General features: G+C 42.1%; 2 protein-coding genes across 5 annotated transcripts in view; one reads left to right on the top strand and one right to left on the bottom strand.

The window, feature by feature from the left end:
* Positions 1-17,204, bottom strand: part of acap1 (ArfGAP with coiled-coil, ankyrin repeat and PH domains 1) — a 36,278-nt gene extending 19,074 nt beyond the window's left edge. The window contains exons 1-2 of one of the 3 annotated variants that reach the window (XM_036987549.1): positions 3,007-3,500; positions 2,781-2,884 (exon numbers count right to left, since the gene is read on the bottom strand). In XM_036987549.1, the coding sequence (XP_036843444.1) occupies positions 2,781-2,833 (53 nt within the window). In that variant the 5' untranslated portion in view covers positions 2,834-2,884; positions 3,007-3,500. Of the gene's footprint in view, positions 1-2,780; positions 3,501-17,105 lie in introns of those variants that run through there. The other 2 variants (XM_036987550.1, XM_021615056.2) reach the window with 2 other exon arrangements.
* On the top strand, positions 14,278-25,092 carry agfg2 (ArfGAP with FG repeats 2). 2 transcript variants are annotated; one of them, XM_036987551.1, is made up of 14 exons: positions 14,278-14,866; positions 15,720-15,813; positions 16,822-16,937; positions 17,199-17,346; positions 17,744-17,876; positions 18,115-18,219; positions 18,375-18,407; positions 19,166-19,402; positions 20,098-20,170; positions 21,221-21,264; positions 21,529-21,618; positions 22,048-22,167; positions 22,722-22,792; positions 23,128-25,092. In XM_036987551.1, exons 1-14 carry the CDS (start codon positions 14,700-14,702, stop codon positions 23,173-23,175), a joined length of 1,479 nt encoding a protein of 492 aa, XP_036843446.1. In that variant the 5' UTR covers positions 14,278-14,699; the 3' UTR covers positions 23,176-25,092. The 2 variants fall into 2 exon arrangements, with proteins under 2 accessions (XP_036843446.1, XP_036843447.1); XM_036987552.1 differs by lacking the exon at positions 18,375-18,407 and having other exon boundaries at positions 14,280-14,866.
* Positions 25,093-25,323: the final 231 nt, after the last annotated feature.

Here is a 25,323-nt window from a genome sequence, read left to right as displayed (position 1 = left end):
AAGACAGAGACACTGAGAAAGCACAAAGACAAAAAAAGAGAGCGCGAGAGAAGCAGCGCAGCAGATGGAGAGAGAGAGTGACAGAGAGAGAGTGACAGAGAGAGAGAGTGACAGAGAGAGAGATAGTGACAGAGAGAGAGATAGTGACAGAGAGTGACAGAGCGAGCTATGAGAGAGAGCACAGACTCTGTGATCATAGCCTTGCTATTGAGAAAGGCCGCCGAAGGCAGACCTGGCTCTGAAGAGAAGACAGGCCGATATGTGCACACTGCCCACAAAATTAGGTGGAAACTGAGCTGCACTTCCTAACTTCCTGCCAAATGTATGACCATATTAGAGACACATATTTCCCTCAGATTACACAGACCCACAAAGAATTCAAAAACAAATCCAATTTTGATAAACTCCCATATCTATTGGGTGAAATACCACAGTGTGCCATCACAGCAGCAAGATCTATGACCTGTTGCCAAAAGAAAAGGGCAACCAGTTAAGAACAAACACCATTGTAAATCCAACCTATATTTATGTTTATTTATTGTCCCTTTTGTACATCACTACAACACTGTATACAAACATAATATGACATTTGAAATGTCTTTATTCTTTTGGAACTTTTGTAAGTGTAATGTTTACTGTTCATATTTTATTGTTTATTTCTCTTTTGTTTATTATCTATTTCACTTGCTTTGGCAATGTAAACATGTTTCCCATGCCAATCAAGTCCCTTAAATTGAAATTGAATTAAGAGCTATGAGAGCAGAGAGCTATGAGAGAGAGAGAGAGAGAGAGAGAGAGAGAGAGAGAGAGCTATGAGAGAGACAGTGGCTGCAGTTTATTTAGCTCAGTACGGTTGACATTGAAATGGGACTAGCATGACAGGGGTACCAATACAAGACTGACAAAGGTTTGGTGGGGGGACAAAAGACACTAGAAAAGAAAACTGAATAAGGGCAAAGATAGAATTGATGAGGACGGAACAAAGCCTGTGTCATTAGACACACATCATATTCATTACCCTCTGAAAGTGTGTGTGTGTGTGTGTGTGTGTGTGTGTGTGTGTGTGTGCAAGATGATACTAAGGTGATTAAACTGCCTATGCATTTGTATGAGTAAGTGTGCCTGAGAGAGAGAGACCTCAAGTTTCCATAGCGATCCACCCCCCAAAAAACACACTTCCTGTCTATCACGTCAGTATCTCTCCCTTCACTTCCTGTTCCACTCCACAACCCCAGGCCGCCCCGGTTACCTAGCAACGGGAGGCAGACGTTTGTATACTGCGGTAGCCTCTCTTTTCCACTTTCATTCATCTTTCCCGAGATGTCCCTCTCTCCCTCTTCTATCCTTCTTTCACTTCTCTTTTTCTATTCTTTCAAAGCCTCTTTTTTCCAAATGTCGCCCTCTCCTCCCTCTCCAGTCCTTCACACTAGCGGTGTGTGAATATGAAGGCCTACCAGAGTTCGACCACGGCCTACATCTAAAACCTCTTCCCCCTCCTCCTCCTCTCTCTCTGTTCTCCGTCAAATGAGACCTCACCGCTGCAGAATGCACCAATGACTGCCGCAAACATGTCAAACTTTCCGTCACTGCGTGTTCCTCCCAGAGGGACCGTGAGCCAAGAATAAAGAAGAGAGCGAGAGAGAGAAGAGAAAGAGAGAAAGAAAGGAACAGAGAGAAAGAGAGAAAGAAAGAGTGAGAAAAAGATAAAGGTTGCAAGGTTAATCAAACAAGAATGAAGATAAAACAGCAGAGGCCGAGAGACAAAGAAAGAGCAAGAGAGTAAGAGAGTCTAACCACTGTCACGTCTCATGATCTGCCAGCTAAAAGAAAGGGAGGCACACCCAATGCAACAAACCTCTTATTAGCTACATTCAAAACCCCAAAATACATTTCCCTTTTGGTCTTACGTTGAATTTCTTTTAGAGTTGAAATAAATACAGTTTTGACTCTCTGAAAGAGAATAGGCCAAGCAGAGGTTGGTGTGCTGCATTCCTACATTGACTTACAACCATCTATGCTCCTAAATATTGTGCTGTGTGACCTAGAATTTTGATTAGCACCAATGCACCTAATACATGAACAGCAAAAGTCAACATTAGTGTTTTGCATCCGGTATGGCTGATGTTACATTTGTATCATACCCGTGTTAACTAACTTTTTAAAGTTGGGAGCACCAGTACGACAAATGAAAGAGTCATGTTAGTTGTATAGAATCGTAGAAATACTCTTTCATTCCAGCACTCAAAAACCGTCCAAAACAATGACAAAAGGCAGTGTCTCGCCGCAGTGTCAATGGTCAAAGAAACTATCTGACCCCAAACTATCTGCAGGGCTGACACTGATTTGACAAGTTCATCATGTGGTTGTGCTGACTGAACTACAATGGTGTAGCCTAACACACTCTAGGCCCATATGCCAACTCAGGATAATATTGTTCAGGTAGCTTTGACCTAAAAAAAAAAAAAAAAAAGAATGTCATCACTTCTCTATTTCCTCTGGGTGGATGCAAGCCTCATTTGTCATAATTTTACCCTCTGTGGTCATGTGACATTTCTGAAACTATCTGAATAACGTATTGCAAAAATATAAGAGTAGACCTACCCTTTAAATCGTGTATTCTAACTTATTTGAACTGTAATAAAATGGTAGTCACATACATTTATGCACCGCACACAAAATAGCTCTCATCCTTACAATGTAACCGAATGAATAATGCATATATGTAGACTGTTGACTAAGTCATAAAATAAAATGTTATTCATTGGCTAATCTAGATTTACCTGAATCGGGGGGAGTCTTTGAGACACTCTTCAAAGTCCAGTTTGACAGTCATCCTTCAGTTGGTTTGATACAAATTACACCAACAACGCAAACGCAACTGTTTCTATTGAATGACATGGGACAGTGGGTGCGAAAATAAAATATAGGTTATATAGCCATATGTAAGATATAATATCTTACACATTAAAAGTATATTGCATTGTTTGTAAGTTTCCCATAAATAACCTGTGTTCTCTTGAATTATATTCTTCTCGACATCAAATCATGACATTAGGTGTCAGTGAATCACTCGAATCGCGCCTCTCTCTTATTGGACTAATATGTTATTACCGAATTGATTGGAACAATTTAAATAATCAAATAACTGCAAACGATTAGTTCATGATAAACACGTTTCTCCACTTCGCTCATGTTAGCTCCTTTTTCTCTGTACTTTGATGTGCCCTTGCGTCACGAAAATTACGGAAAAATGCCCCAAAAACTTATCGCAAGGGTTGATCATTCCACGGTGAATAATCCAACATCAATAAAAACACATGTACCGCTGTTGCAAATAAGATTTAACAATCAATGGAATTTCCACTCGAAGCCCCCCAGGGTGGCGAGTGTGATACTGTAACGATACAATCCTTTTCTGTCTCTCTCACCCGGCCGGTCCACCCACTCACACTATTTCCGGGTATGCAAGTGCATGAACCAACACAGATTGTTTAATATATTGACAAGATATTCGAGTGACCGCACTAACGTTGGAAATACATGTCCTTAAAGATGGAAGGCATGGGGGAGGAGGCCAGATCAGGTGGGACGATTCTAGCCAATTAGAGGGCAGATACACAAACAGCAAACCATAGAGCTAGATAGAGGACGGATCTTTGTGTCTGTGCCACTACAGCGTCAGTGATAACATGGGCAGTGCCATTGAGGCTCCATCTACATTTTAAGGTAGTCAATGTTCTTCTTCTCCATTGGCTGATTGCTACCAACTGATAGGGATCCCCACCCAGTTGACTACTTCATAATGGTGGAAGCCTTCAAAGGGAAAGTCTATGCCAAAAGTGCCAGTCAAAAGTTTGGACACACCTACTCATTCAAGGGTAAATCAAATAAATCAATACATCAAAATACATTTTCAATTTTAGATTCTTAAAAGTATTCACCCTTTGCCTTGATGACAGCTTTGCACACTCTTGGCATTCTCTCAACCAGCTTCACTTGGAATGCGTTTCCAACCATCTTGAAGGAGATCCCACATATGCTGAGCACTTGTTGGCTGCTTTTCCTTCACTCTGTGGTCTAACTCATCTCAAACCATCTCAGTTGGGTTGAGGTTGGGTGATTGTGGAGGCCAGGTCATCTGATGCAGCACTCCATAACTCTCCTTCTTGGTCAAATAGTCTTTATACAGCCTGGAGGTGTGTTGGGTCATTGTCCTGTTGAAAAACAAATGATAGTCCCACTAAGCGCAAACCAGATGGGAGGGCGTATAGCTGCAGAATGCTGTGGTAGCCATGCTGGTTAAGTGTGCCTTGAATTCAAAATAAATCACCGACAGTGTCACCAGCAAAGCACCCCAACACCATCACACCTCCTCCTCCATGCTTCACGGTGGAAACCACACATGCAGAGATCATCCGTTCACCTGCTCTGCATCTCACAAAGACACAGCGGTTGGAACCAAAAATCTCAAATTTGTAATCATCAGACCAAAGGACAGATTTCCACCGGTCTAATGTCCATTGTTTGTGTTTCTTGGCCCAAGCAAGTCTCTTCTTCTTATTGGTGTTCTTTAGTAGTGGTTTCTTTCCAGCAATTCGACCATGAAGGCCTGATTCACATAGTCTCCTCTGAACAGTTGATGTTGAGATGTATCTGCTACTTCAACTCTGTGAAGCATTTATTTGGGCTTCACTTTCTGAGGCTGGTAACTCTAATGAACTTATCCTCTGCAGCAGAGGTAACTCTGGGTCTTCCTTTCCTGTGGCGGTCCTCATGAGAGCCAGTTTCATCATAGCTCTTGATGGATTTTGCGACTGCACAAGTTCTTGACATTTTTCGTATTGACTAACATCCATGTCTTAAAGTAATGATGGACTGGCATTTCTATTCTCTTATTTGAGCTGTTCTTACCATAATATGGAGTTGGTCTTTTACCAAATATGGCTATCTTCTGTATACCACCCCTACCTTGTCACAACACAACTGATTGGCTCAAACGCATTAAGGAAAGAAATTCCACAAATTAACTTTTAACAAGGCACACCTGTTTATTGATATGCATTCCAGGTGACTACCTCATGAAGCTGGTTGAGAGAATGCCAAGAGTGTGCAAAGCTGTCATCAAGGCAAACTGGGGCTACTTTGAAGATTCTCAAATATAAAATATATTTTTACTTGTTTAACACTTTTTTGGTTACTACATGATTACTACATTGTGTTATTTCATAGTTTTGATGTCTTCACTATTATTCTACAATGTAGAAAATAGTAAGAATAAAGAAAAACCCTGGAATGAGTAGGTGTGTCCAAACTTTTGACTGGTACTGTAAATATTCCTCAGATTTTGGGCAGAATAAAACCTCTCGCTTCGCCTCTTCCTCTCTGACTAACAGCAAAAAGACAGTGGGCAGTAATGTGGTGGTAAGGAAATGGTTAACATGAAGGGGGTATGATTCTATGAGGGGGAAATTGCACCTGGGATAAGTGGAATATTCAATTTATTCTAAGAGGTAGTTATTATAACAATGGTTGCATAAATGTGGATTTTTGTTTTGTAGGTGGGCAATTCCATGGTAACAGAATTAAGCTGAGACTTGAAAAGTATTCCAAACAAAACCATCAAATGCAAAGTGAAACAAACCAAACACCATGCATAAGGACTAGTTTTAACAATTTCCACACAAAATGTTACAAAAACACATTTACCTGAAGAACAGTGCAGAAGTAATGTTTGGTAGAGTGATGGTAAAATCTCCCTCAGTTTTTTGTGACCATGTTTTCCAAAAACTCTGTTAAAGATCTACCCCAAATTAAGATTCAAAGATGTCTGCAGCAAGAATGGGGTGTCAGCTAAAATATGACAACATGAGTTTTAAAAAAAAATATTTTGGTTATTGAACTACAGTAGGCCTAAGTAAAGTGGATTAACACTCAGTAACAGAATGACATCATGGGTCCCTGATCTGCATTATAAAGACATGCATAATTATGAACATCCTTCCCTTAATGGTGATGTATCCTGAATAAGTACACATTGGTAGAAAAATGTACTATCCTCCTTTGCTTGTATGGGTATTATTCTACAGACTGGTTATTATTCTAATGAGCTCCGCCCCAAACAAGACCAAATTTGCATGGCCCGGACCGGACCAAATTTGTATCAATCACAGTACAGCACAGTAGAATATAGTACAATACAGCACAGTAGAGTAGAGTTCAGTACAGTAGCGTATAGTTCAGTACTGTACTGTACCATAGAGTATAGTTCAGCACTGTACTGTACTGTACAATACAGTCAATTATACTGTACTAAATTCTAGGCCTACTGTGCAGTACCTTATTGTATTTTACTGACCTATTATCTCTACTCTACTTTACTGTACTATACTGTCCAAACTTGTGAAACGGTCGTCTATGATTGGTTCAGATTTGGACTGACCAAATTTAAATTACTTTTCAACATCCATGGACATTTACATTTTTAAAATGTATTTAACCTTTATTTAACTAGGCAAGTCAGTTAAGAAAAAATCTTATTTACAATGATGGTCTACCCCAGCCAAACCCAGACAATGCTGTGCCAATATTACGCCTCCCTATGGGACTCCCAATCACAGCCGGATGTGATACAGCCTGGATTCAAACCAGGGACTGTAGTGATGCCACCTGCACTGAGATGCAGTGCCTTAGACCACTGCACCACTCAGTCAGTGCTCAGTTGGTGAGAGGGCTAGTTACAGTAAATGGAAGAGAGGGGACTTATGGTTAGGTGTTAGTAAGAGCCAGGAGAGGTGACATTAACGAGAGAGAGAGAGAGAGAGAGAGAGAAAGAGAGAGAGAGTTTATTATCTACTTCACTTGCTTTGGCAATGTTCACATATGTTTCCCATGACAATAAAGCCCTTGAATTGAATTGAGAGAGAGAAAGAGAAGAGGGAAGAGAGACACACAGAGAGAGAGAGAGAGTGAGAGAGAGAGGGAGGGGTTATACAGATGGTTTTCACACTCTTGCTTCAACAAGGGCTTCTGAGTGGCGCAGCAGTCTAAGGCACAGCATCTCAGTGCTAGAGGTGTTACTACAGACACCCTGGTTGGAATCCAGGCTGTATCACAACAGGGTGTGATTGGGAGTCCCATAGGGTGGTGCACAATTGGCCCAGTTTGGCCCGGGGTACGCAGTCATTGTAAATAAGAATTTGCGTTTAACTGAATTGCCTGGTTAAATGAAGGTTAAATGAAATAAAAAATGTAAAAAACGTGAAAGAGAAAGAAAACAGTTATGAGCTGAACATAATAGTACGCCAGTGGAAGGGAGGACAGTAGCAGGTAACCCAACGGTGGTTTGTGACAACTATGAATTCCCTTAGTAGCCAATTCTGTTACAGATTTTTGGGTAATTCGGTTAATGGTTTGGTAACAGAATGACACATTTTAATCATTTAATAAATCATAAACCAAATGATTTATCAGCAAAAACACAATAACTAATTGGTAGGTCTAAATTACTCGTTACTCTTGTGAACTTCTATTATCCTCTCTCCTCATGATGGAGCGACATTTGAAAATATCTTAAAGACTTGTGGGTTTTTGGAAACAGAATGACAAAACACGAGGCAATATTTTCTTAACCTTACAAAAGGCAAATCATTTCTGCAAATCTAAATATAACTGTTGATATTAGTTGGATACCACGTCATTTCAATGTGGACATGTGTGTAATATTTGGTAGAGACATTGACCAATGAGATGTCAACCTATATTGGCTCACTCAAAATGTCAGACAGAAGTTTGTTGAATTCCCAATGTGTTATCACAATGATCTCAACCATGTAAAAGCACAACCAAAGTTCCTACGGGAATACAACTTCCGATATGTTATTTATTTATACAACAGATTAACGTGCTATCACTGTGCTTAGCAGAACCAAATTGACAGTTTCATAATTTAGCACACACTCTAAGCCAGAGCAATTTACAGGAGATTGATAGTTACAGTAACTTCAAAATATGGCCATAGATGTTTTACTCATTTTAATGTTGATTTTAAAAAATATATATATGTATTTCACCTTTATTTAACCAGGTAGGCCAGTTGAGAACAAGTTCTCATTTACAACTGCGACCTGGCCAAGATAAAGCAAAGCAGTGCGACAAAAACAACAACACAGTGTTACACATGGGATAAACAAATATACAGTCAATAACACAATAGAAAAATATATGTACAGTGTGTGCAAATGTAGTAAGATTAGGGAGGTAAGGCAATAAAATAGGCCATAGACGTGAAATAATTACAATTTAGCATTAACACCAGAGTGATAGATGTGCAGATGATGATGTGCATGTAGAGATACTGGGGTTCAAAAGAGCAATAAATAAATAAATAACAATATGGGGGATGAGGTAGTTGGGTGTGTTATTTACAGATGGGCTGTGTACAGGTACAGTGATCGGTAAGCTGCTCTGACAGCTAATGCTTAAAGTTAGAGAGGGAGATATAGACTCCAGCTTCAGTGATTGTTGCTATTCGTTCCAGTCATTGGCAGCAGAGAACTGGAAGGAAAGGCAGCCAAAGGAGGTGTTGGCTTTGGGGATGACCAGTGAAATATACCTGCTGGAGCGTGTGCTAAGGGTGGGTGTTGCTATGGGGACCAGTGAGCTGAGATAAGGTGGGGCTTTACCTAGCAGAGTCTTATAGATGACCTGGAGCCAGTGGGTTTGGCAACGAATATGTAGCGAGGGCCAGCCAACGAGAGCATACAGGTCGCAGTGGTGGGTAGTATATTGGGCTTTGGTGACAAAACGGATGGCACTGTGATAGACTACATCCAATTTGCTGACTAGAGTGTTGGAGGCTATTTTGTAAATGACATCGCCGAAGTCAAGGATCGGTAGGATAGTCAGTTTTACGAGGGTATGTTTGGCAGCATGAGTGAAGGAGGCTGAGAATGTTACATTAGTTTGTAAGATAGCCTTAACTTTAGGCTATTTAGTGTATTACAAAAGTAATATTGACTTGTGTTTGGTTAACAACACAACCAATTATCAACATTTAAAGGAGATATAGAATATCTACTGCTTGGATAGTTTCCTCTGAGCCCCTGGCTTAATGTTAACTTTTATTTTTGGTTTAGTTCATCATTAACTTGAAGATTACATTTGAAATCAACCAAAGCTTGAAACCCTAGGACCAAGTGTATTGTCTATTGTTAGTTGAACCCTGGGTTGAACTGAAACAATAGCAGGAGGTGCTGCCCAGCCTATAGTTTTTTTCTGATACTGGATATAACGCTGAAGATCTGACGTGGTTTCAAAGGTAGAAATTCAACATACTTTATACAAGATTTGTCTATGTTGAAAATTTGCTGATATGATGACATAATCCTGTGGTTGAAATTACACCCTCAAAACAACAGTAGATTTTTTTTTTCTTCAAATCAAATGTATTTTACAGGCAGACTCCACGTCACAAAATGTTGACAAATTACATTGAAACAACATTGATTCAACCAGTTTGTGCTCAGTGTGAGGGGTCTTTACTTCAACATTATTGTGTTTTGAATGTATTTCTAATACCTTTAGTCTAGCAGACTTTTTCTGCTAGATGTTTTCTAGGACATTTTCTCCATCTGTTTGACCAGAAATCAAAGCCTTTACTTATTCCATATTTTTATGATGGAAAATGGTTTAAAAAATGTATATATGCCTAAAAGGTCGACATCGCCCCCCCCCCCCCCCCCCCCCCCCCCGCGGAAATAAGCTTCAGTTGAAGCTAGTGACATCAGCTTTTTGCATTGGATGCTCTCAATCCACCGCGTCTGCCTATGTCGAACTTCCGCATGTGCGATAAAAGATGACAGGGCCAGAGCGGTGTTTGTTAGAGCACGAGACATCCCGAAAATCTGTTTTTTTTTTACAAAATCGTCTGTAGCTTCCGAATGGTTTGGTCTACAATTATGACACATCTATGGAAAGATGAGACTCTCATGAACACGGTGGTGTTCTTTCTCCGTGTTTTCTCTATGACCTCTACAAGTGTCAGGAGACTCGTCTGAAGTCAGTAGAGCTGATCTGCCAACTCCTGTCTGTAGCATCTGAACTGTTTGGACTACACACTAATATGATATGTGGCAAAGGTCTGTGTGAAGGTGAGACTTCCATGTTTTGCTCTCGGACGCCCACAGGCCTCACAAGACTCGTCTGAAGGTCCCCTATACACGTTGAAACAGTGAATGGAAGTATAGAGTACCAGTCAAAAGTTTGGACACACCTACTCCTTCAAGGAGTTTTCTATATGTTTTACTATTTTCTACATTGTAGAATAATAGTGAAGACATAAAAAATAACACATATGGAATCACTTAGTAACCAAAAAAAAGTGTTAAACAAATCAATGACAGCTTTGCACACTCTTGGCATTCTCTCAACCTGCTTCACTTGGAATGCGTTTCCAACAGTCTTGAAGGAGATCCCACATATGCTGAGCACTTGTTGAGGGCTTTTCCTTCACTCTGCGGTCCAACTCATCCCAAACCATCTCAATTGGGTTGAGGTCAGATGATTGTGGAGGCCAGGTCATCTGATGCAGCTCTCCATCACTCTCCTTCTTGGTCAAATAGCCCTTAAACAGCCTGGAGGTGTGTTGGGTCATTGTCCTGTTGAAAAACAAATGATAGTCCCGCTAAGAGCAAACCAGATGGGATGGCGTATCACTGCAGAATGCTGTGGTAGCCATGCTGGTTAAGTTTGCCTTGAAATCTAAGTAAATAATTGACAGTGGCACCAGCAAAGCACCCCCACAACATCACACCTCCTCCATGCTTCACGGTGGGAACAACACATGCGGAGATCATCCGTTCATCATCCGTTCGTTTAGTTATGAAGAGTGATCAGATGAATTGCAATTAATTGCAAAGTCCCTATTTGCCATGCAAATGAACTGAATCCCCAAAAAACATTTCCACTGCATTTCAGCCCTGTCACAAAAGGACCAGCTGACATCATGTCAGTTATTCTCTCGTTAACACAGGTGTGAGTGTTGACGAGGACAAGGCTGGATATCACTCTGTCATGCTGATTGAATTTGAATAACAGACTGGAAGCTTCAAAAGGAGGGTGGTGCTTGGAGTCATTGTTCTTCCTCTGTCAACCATGGTTAATTGCAAGGAAACACATGCTGTTATCATTGCTTTGCATAAAAAGGGCTTCACAGGCAGTAAGATTGCACCTAAATCAACCATTTATCGGATCATCAAGAACTTCAAGGAGGGCGGTTCAATTGTTGTGAAGAAGGCTTCAGGGCGCCCAAGAAAGTCCAGCAAGCGCCAGGACCGTCTCCTAATGTTGATTCAGCTGCGGGATCGGGGCACCACCAGTACAGAGCTTGCTCAGGAATGGCAGCAGGCAGGTGTGAGTACATCTGCACGCACAGTGATGCAAATACTTTTGGAGGATGGCCTGGTGTCAAGAAGGGCAGCAAAGAAGCCACTTCTCTCCAGGAAAAACATCAGGGACAGACTGATATTCTGCAAAAGGTACAGGGATTGGACTGCTGAGACTGGTGTAAAGTAATTTTCTCTGATGAATCCCCTTTCCGATTGTTTGGGGCATCCGGAAAAAAGCAGCTTGTCTGGAGAAGACAAGGTGAGCGCTACCATCAGTCCTGTGTCATGCCAACAGTAAAGCATCCTGAGACCATTCATGTATGGGGTAGCTTCTCAGCCAAGGGAGTCGGCTCACTCACAATTTTGCCTAAGAACACAGCCACGAATAAAGAAAGGTACCAACACGTCCTCCGAGAGCAACTTCTCCCAACCATCCAGGAACAGTTTGGTGATGAACAATGCATTTTCCAGCGTGATGGAGCACCTTGCCATAAGGCAAAAGTGATAACTAAGTGGCTCTGGGAACAAAACACTGATATGTTGGGTCCATGTCCAGGAATCTCCCCAGACCTTAATCCCATTGAGGCGGGTGGACAAACAAAAACCCACAAATTCTGACAAACTCCAAGCATTGATTATGCAAGAATGGGCTGTCACATGTGGCCCAGAAGTTAATTGACAGCATGACAGAGCGGATTGCAGAGGTCTTGAAAAAGAAGGGTCAACACTGCAAATATTGACTCTTTGCATTAACTTCATGTAATTGTCAATAAAAGCCTTTGACACTTATGAAATGCTTGTAATTATACTTCAGTATTCCATAGTAACTTCTGACAAAAATATCTAAAGACACTGAAGCAGCAAACTTTGTGGAAATTAATATTTGTGTTATTCTCAAAACTTTTGGTCACGACTGTACACAATAGTAAAAATAAAGAAAAACCCTTGAATGAGTAGGTATGTCCAAACTTTTGACTGGTACTGTATATGGAGACAGTTTAATGCCAAAATGATGGGGTTAAATACATGGACAAAAAAAAGGATAAATGTTTCCTAATCTTTCTTATATCGCTCAGATATAGGAGAGACACTTCAGAACAAACTTTATTTAGATCTTTGGGGGGGACCATCTGTTGTTCCATGTAATGAATCTGTTATTCAATGCGTTATTATGGGCTAATAGCATTAAGGCCAAAAATTATTTTTCATCAAATCGTTTTTTGAAATATATACTGGGGATGCTTCAATGGGTCTTGAATTTGAAAATAAAATAGCTAAATGATCCTTGGTATGACCTTCTTAAAACAATTCCATATAGCTTAGACAGGGCTTAGAATCGGAATGGTTTTAATAAAGCATAAAAAGATAGACTTTTCATTTGACACCAAATTTGATGTACTCCTATGGACTTCACCTGTTAGTGCTCATGGGGCTTTTTTTTACATGGAAATGCCTGGGCTTATTCATAGCAAGGGTACACATCTCAGAAAGGACCCTATATGCCCATATGCCTTTTATGTTGTGATCACATTTATATTTGCACCAAATGAACTTTAGGCTCTCACCAGGTCCCAGTTACATAAAAGCTCCCAATGATTCAGTCTTGGATGTGTATTCCCAATGACCAGTCAATTGTGTGATTCATTCTTTTAGTGAGAGTGAATGTAGTTTGAATGTACAATAGGTCTTTATGTGAGATAATTATGCTTGGTAAGTGCTAGCTACTCCCTCCATCCCATATAAATCCCATATGAATCCCATATAAATTGGGACACACACACACACACACACACACACACACACACACACACACACACACACACACATTTCAAAACAGAACATATTCTTGAGCCACACGAAAATAGCTCTACCTCAACATTATCACAACATACAGTGCTATGCAACCAGAGAGGTCTGATTGCCACAGTAGCTAGTCTGTGGTTGACTAGCCTAGTCAGATCATCACAGTGGCTGATGGTCTATTCTAGCCCCATCATTTTTGTCTCTCTGGCACAACACATGTGTATGTTTGTACATGTACAGAGAGACAGTTAAATATGCACGCACACACACACACACACGCACACACACACACACGCACACGCACACACACACACACACGCACACACACATGTATTGTCAATAACTCCACAACAGCACCATCAGAAATGCTTGGAGGATCACATGACAAGTGACAAGTGCTGCAGGGACTCGGCCAGTCAGTTACTGCCTGACCTGACCACGCATGGCTCTCCCTTGTGACCAGAATAAGTCCTTACATTAGGCCTACATGCACTGTCTGATCTGCTCCGAGTGTCAAATCTGAACCCAATCTAAAGTGTTTAAGAGAGATTTATTTTGCGTAGGTAATCTATCTTCAGTCTGTTGACTACCTTAGCTACATTAGTTGACTACATGTGCGTAATGGCGCGAGGGCAAACCCTTTTGGACCTGTATAGCCTAGCCTATGTTTTTATTTATTTGTATGTTACTGTTCTATATGCATGGGTTTTAGAGAGTGATGTGAAGGGTTAACAAATTGAAAACAGATGAAACAAACATTTTTCGTGTCGGACGTCATCATGCAATGGGCGTGATGTAGCCGTTAAAGGTCTGTTGCTGAGTTACTATGAAAATAAACTCACATCAGACAGCTCTGATCAAATAACACTAATCAACATCTATTTGTTTCAGCGTATAGAATATAATTTCATAAAACTAGAATGGTGAATTGTTTCTCTCTCGTCTATGTTGGTTTATTTGTGTGGGTTATTTTATTTACCATTCTATGGTATGTGTGGTCCTCTGGTCCTTGCCTTAGCTGGCAATCTGGGTTTCAAAAATCTGTCATCATTCCAAAGAGCCGCGTCTTATGGAACGACAGACACGAGCGCAATAATGCCAAAGGGGGGTGTGCGTATGGCAAGCAGAGAGCGGAGCAGAGAGAGAGATATTTAGAGCGAGAGGCAGATGTCTTTCTCCACTCCAGAAGAGAATACCGCAGCAATGGACAAATTATTACGACGTAGTAAAACTCATTGACAGCTTGATAAGACCTCATTTCTGACTTCCGCTAAAGACACAAAATAGCCTGACGCATGCATGTAGGAAGATCCAGGTAATATCGGTCTCAAATCGCGTAAACGCGAGGCGCATAATCATCGTTTTCATAATGCGGGCGTGAGTAACATACTGTAAACGGAGGGAGGAATAAGGGAGGTTAGTAGAGGGCCAGTGGTAATCGGCTCACCACTATACGAGCTATAGTCCTCTCCGCCAGACCAAAAGCGGGCGAGAGCGGGCCGAGACAGCAGTATGTCGAACCGAAAACATCGGGACAGCCAAGAGATATGCGCCCGCAAGGTCCGGGAGCTGGCCCAGGCTGTAGTAAACAAACACTGCTTCGAGTGCAGTCAACCGGGGGTGACTTACATCGATATCACCGTGGGCTGCTTCGTGTGCACGTCGTGCTCTGGAATGCTGTAAGTAGGTGGATACACAAGGGACATATATATTTGGATAGCTTCTATAACATGCTTATTGCGCACATGAGGCTATTATATATGCCTATAAATAAAAGAAGCCCATTGCATGCAAATTATTAACCAATAATAATGTCCGGTATGCTGCATCTGCAGAGCATATTTGAAGATGCTGTTATATTTGAGCATTGAGAAGGAACTGAAACGTGAAACTGTAGCCTAACGTGGCCTATGCGCCCTGTATTCATTTACGAGGTCGCCCCTTGTTGTGTTAACTTCCTATGGCTAGAGTTAATTGTACTACTACTACTTTAACATTTTCAGGCGTGCCCGTTTACCGCGCCGTGTTACGTTTCCTTTCGTCGGGGCCCAGGTTTGGTGTCTCTTTCTGGTTCATGTAACATTCTGCATGCAGACCGTTGCCAGCTCAGGTCCTCAACACATTATAGGCTATGGCTGTAGCATGTCGCAAGGTTCAGTAATTTGCAGTGGCCAGATTTCAGCACAGGTTTAGACTCTTGTCACGAGCACAGAAGAATAGTCTAAACTTTAAACCCTTTGCACACTAAATGAGCAAACTATTATGTCATGTTTTGTATGCCTAACCTCTACACTAGATACATTTGCACTATGACAATTTTCGCATTTTCTCACAGTCACCTGTCATGGCATCCATTTCTCGAACACTTTAAATCCCCCTTACATCCCATTCCTCTTCAATTCTCTATCATGAGTGTTCCTCTTCAGTGATTTATGTGATTATAGGCAGAGCAAATGTGAAGTGCCCACTTTTACACATCTTCCATCTCTCATTTATTGTTTTTTCTTCTTTTTTCCAATCTCTCTGCCTCAGGAGAGGACTCAACCCTCCCCACAGAGTCAAGTCTATCTCCATGACAACCTTCTCCCAACAGGAAGTGGAGTTTCTGCAAAACCATGGCAACGAGGTGAGTGACAAACGGGCCGCATCCATTATTGACAGTCAGCTGGGCTTGTAGGCGGGACCTAACAGTATTCCAACTATATTTCACCTTCCTCATTACAATTCTTTTCAGTGCTCCGCTGGAGACTTCAATATTTTAACGTCAGGAAAAGGTGAACAAAACACAATTGTGATGCATACTTGGAATCGTAACATTCAATATTCTATACATTTTTGATGTTCCAGGATAAATAGAGCAATAATAGATTATATACCATAGGTATTATAAATAGATATCATAAATGATACATGTACATCCTTTTACCGAGGCCACCCTGAGAGGGATTGAGGCGACGTGAGGTAGATTTATCCATCTCCCATAATAGTTTTTTTTATGTGAACTAGACAATATTAGATCCAAACCCTCACCTCTCTAGACCAGTCTGTTGTAGAATCTCCTCTATTTTCTTATCCCTCTTTTTGAGATAAAAGGGGATGCTTGATGCCCCCCTCCTTTATCAGTCAGACCAGATAATGGCACTGTTTTGGTGGTTGCAGACGGTTTCTGGAGGAATTTAGCTGCTCTGCCCAATTTGTGCAGTGAACAGAACGCAACATCACAGTTACACCCAAACCACCTCGTGTGTGTGTGTGTGTGTGTGTGTGTGTGTGTGTGGGTGTGTGTGTGTGTGTGTCTAATGCATTGCTTATGCCCAATAATTGCATTTTTGTGTGTGTGAGTGTATGCATGAGTGTCTGATTCATTGCTCTAACGCAAATATCAGGTAGAAAAGTCTGGATATTTCAGTCAGATTTAGTCATGATTAATCATCTTGGTGATTCATTTTCATGTCAGTGAGATGCAGTACTGTGACTAAAACATGTAATTAATGTGTGGAAGGCATGTGTATTGTTTATGTTCTGTATCATTGTGTGTGTGTGTGTGTGTGTGTGTGTGTGTGTGTGTGTGTGTGTGTGTGTGTGTGTGTGTATGCATGCGTGCGTGCGTGCATGTGTGTGCGTGTGTGTGTAGGTGGGGAGGAGGACCTGGCTGTGTGCCTTTGATCCAAAGACAGAAGGTTGTTTCGACACAAGGGACTCCCAGAAACTGAAGGAGTTCCTCCAGGACAAATACCAGAAGAAGAAATGGTGAGGAAATCAATAAATATGAAATATTATCATCATATATTCAGAAAGATATCCATATGTCATATCTCACCTTCTCTGAACTAATCTGATCAAAGCTCCATAGTAAATCATTTGTAATTGCACATTGACCAGAATTTGTGGAATTTTTAGGGCAGTGCATTTACTTACCGTGAGAAAATCTTCTTTTTTAGTTTAGTTTAGTTTCATTGAGATAGAATCTCTTCCTCAAACGTAGTCACAGCAACATGTAACTATTTCCAGGCATTTTTCGAAGAACAAGAACAGGAGGGAGGTAGAGGGACCCTGGAGCCCTCCTGGGGTACAGGCCTTACCCATCTCTCACGGCCCCACACCCGCCCAGGCCCAGTCCCACGCCATGCCCCCCTCAGCCAGACTGTTACGCACACTGGTGAGATACATAACACCTCCGAGAGATTGAGGAAATGAGAGAGAGAGAGGCAGAGCTGTATTTCCTGTCAGTAAAACTGCATTGAATCGAATTAAATCAGAGAAGGTGAAGAAAGAGAGAGAGCGTGAGATAGAGAAGGGGAGGGAGAGTGATAGACAGAGAGAAAGAGGAAAAGATATAGGCAGAGAGAGGTGTTACTGTGGACAAGAGTAATAGAGGTAGAGAGAGGTGAATACTGTGAGGTCATACGACACACAGAGAGAACCCACTCCAGGTCGTCTCCACATCAAAGATAAAGTGATTCATAATAAATGAAGGGTTATATGAGGATATGTAACACAGAGGGGAAATACACCCACCCACTGTGTGGTGACTGTCTTGTTCCCTCCCTGTCTAGCCTCTCCTCCAGTCCCAGCTCTCGTCCTGGGGGGACAGAGTCCCCGCTATCTCCCCTGCGGACATGAGGGCTGACGTGTTCACTGCCCGTGCTCCCTCGCGCTCCCAGAGCTTCAGAGATCCCCCTATGAAAGGTAGAACTGTTCACCATCTTTTTTTGGTACTATGAATAATGGCACCTGAGGCAACATGATTTGACCCTGTTTTTTCTTTCTCTTTCCACTTCTCTCTATTGTTATGTCTGTCTCGCTATCTTTCTCTCTCTCTCTCTGTTATTCTCCCCGTCTCCTTCTCTTTGTCTCTGTCCTCTCTTTCCTTGTCTCATCTCTCTCTCTCTCTCTCTCTCTCTCTCTCTCTCTCTCTCTCTCTTAGACTCTCTACTGAGTGGTATAGAAAGACAACGTCCAGGCTCTCTTTCCTCGGCTATGGGAAATCATAGCCATGCCCCCTCCTTCCCTGCCCTCCCTCGACCCTCAGGTACAGACCACACTGACCTCTTGTCTGATTGGTTGTCTTATGAAATATACTCCTGGTGTCTTCTTCTACCTACATATCTCTCATTTTCTTCCCCATCTCTGGTCCCTCTTTTTCTTTCTCTTTTTCCTTCTCTCTCTTCACGTTTACCTCCTTAGCCAGTAGCACTTTCAAAAACAACTTCACTTTAGGTAAGGCACTAACCTGTACAGTATTTGAAAGTGTGCTGAATGGTTATTCAGCGGAATAGAATAGAAAATAATAGAATAGATTTGGTGGTTGTGCATACTGCATAATTTCCTGTAAAACAGTAGTAAATGTGTATCTCAAGCCTGGCCAGGTCAAGGAGAGACACACTGTACCCTGAGAGGGAGGGAGGGAGGGAGGGAGGGAGGGAGGGAGGGAGGGAGGGAGGGAGGGAGGGAGAGAGAGCGAGAGAGAGAGAGAGAGAGAGAGAGAGAGAGATAACACATTTAAAACTATTTTTAGAGAGTAGCCAATGCTCCTTTCAACGAGGGCCCAATGGTATTCCACCATGCTGTGGTGCAGTAGTGTAGTGAGCTATATGGGTCACAGTTCTAATCATGCACATTGACATTCCAAATAAGTATGCTATGAAGAAGTGTATGATAAAGTAGGCTATGATTCAGTCCAAATCCTGCTGGCTGCTAATACATGTAGCATGCTAAATGTTTATGCAAAGCTAGTATTGCCCCAATAAGGAATTGAGGTTATATTTGCCATATTGGACTGTTGAGGCTATTGCCTGGTCAGGTCATATGGTCAGAAAAACAAATGCATGGGCTGTGTCTGAAATGCACTCTATTACCTATATAGTTCACTACTTTGGCCCTGGTCAAATGTAGTACACTATAGAGGGAATAGGGAGCCATTTCGAACTCACCCCCAGCCTTCCTTATGTCGGCCATCTTTTTGTTGGCTCTCCCAGGTCGTACAGTGGCCTCCTCGGGGGGCTCAGCTCCCTTCAGGGCCTTCCCTAAGTCTCTGAGTGTGGACTTTGGAGGGCTCAGCCAACAGCACAGTCGCAGTGCCCTCAGCGTCGCCCCCCCAGCCCCCGGCCCCAACACACACACAGACCACCAGGACCGCTACGCTGCCCTGTCCCAACTGAACAGTGTCTTCCCTGACACATCACCCGGACCTGCAACTGGACCAGGACTTACAGGTAAGGGTACAAGGAGTGAGTGGGGGGGGGGGGTGTATGTGTGTGTGTGTGTGTGTGTGTGTGTGTGTGTGTGTGTGTGTGTGTGTGTGTGTGTGTGTGTGTGTGTGTGTGTGTGTGTGTGTGTGTGTGTGTGTGTGTGTGTGTATGTGTGTGTGTGTGTGTGCATGTATGTGAGAGACAGAGATAAAAGGTTGTTGTCAGCTACATTGCATAACGTTTATAATTCCCATTGTGCTTTCAGCTCTGAATGCTACACCGCTGGGTTGTAGCAGAATGACTTTGGAAATATGTTTCTGTTTTGATTTAGCAATGCTACTAAATGCTAACATAACTAATGCTAACATAAATGTGCAGGAACAATGCTTTGGGCATGTTTAAACATATATTGTTTTATTCCCATGATTCAATACATACTACTTCTCCCCCAGGCAATCAGATAGGTATTGTTTTTCTGTGTCATAGTTTAATTTGATGAATATAGCGTTGAACTCTAGAGCAGTTGATTTTTTTTTTACACTTTTACACTCAATACATTTACACCTTGACGACTCAAGCTCTCAGAGTGGAAACTTTGCATCCTATGTCTAAGTGATTTAAAGTACTCTTACCACCTAATTACACTTGATCTCTCGAATTAAGCTCCAGCTAAAGCCCTGTGCTTATGGTCTGTCTATTGTTTTAATGTCTGTTGTTAGCACCCCCCGGTGGACTACGCCAGTATAACACGCTCTTTGGGAAGCGCCTGTCCTCCAGTTCTACTCCTGCCAGGTAATGAATGCAATGTCAAGCAAATACACTTAACTTTCATATTAAGTTAACTGACTATGTGTCAACTCTGTACACGTGCATTGCAAATGCGCCGGTCCCAATACAAAAAGATTATTAAAGATGATTTATTTGCTCAGGATATCTGCACACCCTTGGTTTAGTAATTCATGACAGTCCTATACCAGAGCTGGAGACAACTGCAATAGTAAATGGATTGTTTTAGTTTTTTTTTTAATGTTCAAACATGTAGTAATACAATAATACAATAATTCATACCCTTTGACTTAATCCACATTTTGTTACACCCTGAATTTAAAATGGATAAAATATATATGTTCTCTCAACCATCTACACACAATACGCCACAAGAACAAAATGAAAACTTTTTTTTTACACATTTTTGCAAATGCATTGAAAAGGAAGTACGAAAGTATTCATCACCCCTGTGTCAATAAATGTTCGGTAGCGATTACAACTGTGAGTCTTTCTAAGTCTTTAAGAGCTTTGCACATCTGAATTGTACAATATTTGCACATTATTATTTTTTTTTAACTCTGTATCTGTTATAAAGTCACCATTGGCCTCGTGGTGAAATCCCTGAGCAGTTTCCTTCCTCTTTGGCAACTGAGTTAGGAACAACGCCTGTATCTTTGTGTTGACTGGGTGTATTGATACACCATCCGACGTGTAATTAATAACTTCACCATGCTCAAAGGGATATTCAGTGTTTTTTTTACCCATCAGTAGGTGCTGCTCTGTGCAAGGCATTGGATAACCTGGAACACTTATTGACTCAAGACATCTCAGCTTTTCATTTGTAATTCATTTGTAAAAATGTCTAAAAACATTATTCCACTTTGACATTATGGGGTATTGTGTGTAGGCCAGTGATACAACATCTCAATTCAATCCATTTTAAATTCAGGCTGTAACACAGACAACATTTTGAAAAAGTCAAGGGATGTGAATACTTTGTGAAGGCCCTGTATATAGTTGGTCTTCCCTCATCCTCACCTTCCTTCCTTCGTCTTCTTTTCCTTCTTTCTTCAGCTCTCCAGGCGTGGATGCCGTGACGGGATCCCAAACATTTGCAAGTAGGCAGTGTTACAAAAAGATGAATTAATCACGCGGGTGTATATTTCTCATGAAAGATTTTAAAAGACATTACCAAATCCCTTAACCTCTTTGTCTCTCTCTCTCTTGTCTCTCTCTCCCTGTCTCTCTCTCTCTTTGTCTCTCTCTCTCTCGTCTCTCTCTCCCTGTCTCTTTGTCTCTCTGTCTCTCTCTCCCTTTCTCTCTCTCTCTCTCGCTTTGTCTCTCTCCCTCTTTCTCTCTGTCTCTCTACCTCCATGTCTCAGATTTCCCCAACCCGTTCAGCTCCTGTTCCAGCTCTCAGCAGCAGCCTGCCCTCTCTCCCAGTAACCCCTTCCACAGCTCCACCTCAGGAGGTAAGTTTCCCGCAGGGCTAGTGCAATCCAGCGTCCTTGGGGCGTCTCTACCCTAAACCTTAACCCTAACCCTAGTCTTAACCATACCCCTAACCCTAATCTTAACCATAACCCTTACCTAACCCCAACAATTACCTTAACCTTTTGACATTTCAACTTCAATTGGGTAACGTCAGAGTTGGGACGTCCCAAGGGGAAAAGGTCAAGAATGTTCCAGTAACAGTTTACATGAAGGTACTCTTTTAACATGTTAAACTGTATATAAGTAGTTTATAGACCGTGTTCATGAGTTAGTACTGTAGTTTAGACATCATTAACAAGCGGTTCTAATGGAGAATTGAGAATAACATCTGCTCCATGTACAAGGCCCCTGGATTCGCGGTGTATTGGAGGACACAAGATGACACCCCAGTGTTGTGTTTCTTCTAGGTGACTCCAGTGGGTTTGTCGCCTCTCCCACCTCAGTGTTTCCTCCGTCTGCCACCTTCCCAGCTCCCACTACCCAGAATGCATTTCCTCATGAGCATGCCAACAAACAGGAAACCAACGGCAAGTAGAAGTCAACAATCGTTCTATTCTATTCTTCTAAGCTCTGCTCTTTCCTATTCTATTCTGCCAACAGAATTGCGAGAATGTTCTCCAACGATCCAGTACAGGACCACACGAAAATAGCACTTGCCGTTTTGCATTCTGTATATACAAAGTACAGTACATGCTTTGCCAAGAAACACAAAAGTTAGCCAGTAGTGTGGTGTTTGATGGCTGCGCTACCACAGCAGCATGCCATGTCACCCCACAGCTAATGATGATTACCAGCATCTTCCCTCCCCTGCTTACACAACACCAACTCAGTCCCTAAATATAAAGTTACAACCCAGAAATGTTGAATTAGTGATATTGCCATGGTTGGTGGGGCGTTGCCCATTCTAGTAATTATATTTCTTTGTTTACTCTCCCTTTCATGTTGGGTGCTGGTTGATTTCAATGTGTGTTGAATGGCAATTCCCATGTGGTCCTATATTTGTCAGACTAGTATAGTATTTGATGTATTAGTATTTGGTCTTAATGTGTCTCTGGCTTTGGGGGTGTTGTTGTGTTTGTAGGTTTTGCCTCTTTCCCTGCACCGGACTCTCAGCCCAAAGTTCCTTGTCCAATGTCAGTGAACCCATTCACTGTGAGTACCACACTACAGCAACACAACCACAATGAGCATTAAGTGCACTTCAATAGCTTGAGCGGTGTTTGCTGGGGATTTGGATAGGAGCTGCTTAATTATCATGCTGAAGCTTAATTCAACAGGAATGAACGGTTCATTGGTGTTTGAGGGCTTTTCTGGAGTAGTACATTTACAGTAGGAGCTCTCCTTCGCTCTCTCACTCTCCCTCACCATCTCCTTCGCTCTCTCACTCTCCCTCACCTTCTCCTTCACTCTCTCCCTCTCCCTCACCATCTCCTTCGCTCTCTCACTCTCCCAACCTCTTTCCCTCCTTCGCTCCCTCCCTCTCTCAGGGGAATGTTTACCCGAGTAGAGGAATGTCGCGAAACCCTTTCATCTGATCCCGGCGCCCCGGGCTACGACCGACATGGAGGGGTGGACTGAAGACCAGTGAACTTGAAGAGCTGCTGCCATTTCAATGCCCCTTCAGAGAGAGAGAGGGGGGGGGGGGGGGCGTTCATGCAGGCCCCTCTCCCCTCTACGTGTGTGTGTTCGTGCGTGCGCGTGTGGAGTATCTGTACTGTAACGTTTATCCATGGAATGTGTGCATGTGCGTGCCGGTGTGTTTGAGTGTGTGTGTGTGTTTATCACATACCATTTACCAAGGGTGTTTATATGGCAATAGAATCCACCTCAGGGATCTGTGCGTGTCATCACCAAGACGTACACACACACTTACACACTTAAGCTGGGTGTACACTACATGATTTTGGCCCCGATTTAGCTGTCCCAGACAAGATTTTGAGATCGGAGACAAACTGTCGTTGCCTACTCCTTTAATGTGAGCGGGTCAGAGATGCAATCTCAGGGCTACTGATCCCGTCTTTGAGCAGTCCCAGACGTCCCGATATTTTCAAACGTTTGATTTTTGTCGGCACAAGATCTACAATGCTCTTGGAAGTGTGAGATTGTGCATCGACAAGTTCTGAGAATGGTGATCGGAAAGAGCCAATGAGAGCTCGCCAGAGAAGAAGCCAGTTAGATGATGACGTTGTTTCGACTCTCAAGCAGAAGCCATGACTACTAGTATGCATTTGTACTTGCCTTTAATCAAAGCCAAAGTGTCACATTGTTAAACAGCTCTGAAGTTCACAAGCAATGTTATTCCATTCAAAATGTTGGCTAGATATTTCAACTCTGTATGGCAAGCGTGAATGTCTGACTGAAAACGTTTACGAGGCTGCTTTGAGCCACAGCTCGTTCTAGTAACATTAACAATCCAATCACATCATCACGTCAATGTTTTGATGAGACAGCGGGGTGGTACCGAGAATCCTCACGACCAAGTGAAGAATCTTGGCGTGTGTCACCCCCATTTGTGCTACGTTGGCAAGACTAAAAACTACAGGGGAAAAAAGTTTGTTTAATGTGAGAGGCTGAGCGATGTTAGGATTTTAAAAGTCGTGCAGTGTACACCCGACATTAGCTGTTTCTCCCATGTACTGCTTCTGTGCAACAGCAGCCCCATCAGCACGTCAAATCATCATATTTTGCTCACTTTTTGGATACACCTCTGATAAGGACATTGAAAAACTCCCCAAAGCTAGCCAGTCCAGTCAATCAGTGTGTATCAAGTCACAGAATGGAAACATCCCTCTTCAAGGCTTTCAGAGCTGAACAATATGACAAGCGCAAAGAAATTATGACAAGCAAGCATTTGTTTTTCTTAGTGACGGTTATGCCAGCCTTAACACAACATTCTCTTAACGCATGTAGATTGGAAAACATTCAGACAAGCCTGTCCCCCCCCCCCCCCCCCATGTGCTGCGTGCGTATCAGAAGAGGCTGGTGGGAGGAGCTATGGAAGGACTGGCTCATTGTAATGGCTGGATTGTAATCGATGGCACGGAGTCAAACATGTGGTTTCTGTCACAATGAGCCTGTTTTCCTACAGCTCCTCCCACCAGTTTCCTCTGTTGTGTCCGAATGTGGAAAACACATTTCTAATTGTTTTTTTTAAATGTTTTGTTGATTTTTGTAAATCGTTTGTGTTTCAGTCTCAGGCTGCATGCGCTGGGAGGGCTGCAAAGAGGAGATGCTATTGAATGTAAAAGCTGTTTTCAAAACAATAACAGTGTGTTTCATCTCTCCCAGTGATGGACCAAATGTTTCTCGTTCTTTTGGGTGACAACATGGAGGTGAAATTCATTGTCTTTCTTTCTTTCTTTCTCTTTTTTTCAAGAGTTCCATCGAGAAAGTATTTGTAATGAGAAGTGTCCGTGTTCATAAATTCAAATAATATTGGTTGCTTCTTTAAACAGTGTCTAGTTCTTTATTCGTTGTGTGTGTGTGTGTCTCTCTCTCAATTTTTCAATTCAATTCCATTTGCTTTATTGGCATGACTTAACAATGTACATATTGCCAAAGCTTACTTTAAACATTTAAAATATTAACATAATTAATAATAATAATCAATATTGTCAACGGGACAACAGTAACAACAATAACAAAAGGTCAAAATAGCCATACATTTAACAATAACAATAAGC

The sequence above is a fragment of the Oncorhynchus mykiss genome, chromosome 9, assembly GCF_013265735.2.
Source record: "Oncorhynchus mykiss isolate Arlee chromosome 9, USDA_OmykA_1.1, whole genome shotgun sequence".
Lineage (NCBI taxonomy): Eukaryota > Metazoa > Chordata > Actinopteri > Salmoniformes > Salmonidae > Oncorhynchus > Oncorhynchus mykiss.
The sequence above is the reverse complement of the archived record's forward strand: the minus strand, read 5'-3'. Positions and strand labels throughout refer to the sequence as shown.

Excerpts from the sequence above, each read along its gene's own strand:
- agfg2 (XM_036987551.1), top strand. The coding sequence starts at position 14,700 with ATGTCGAACCGAAAACATCGGGACAGCCAAGAGATATGCGCCCGCAAG. Across the intron at positions 16,938-17,198 it reads AAATACCAGAAGAAGAAATG|GCATTTTTCGAAGAACAAGA; the intron begins GTGAGGAAATCA and ends AACTATTTCCAG. Across the intron at positions 20,171-21,220 it reads TCCAGTTCTACTCCTGCCAG|CTCTCCAGGCGTGGATGCCG; the intron begins GTAATGAATGCA and ends TTCTTTCTTCAG.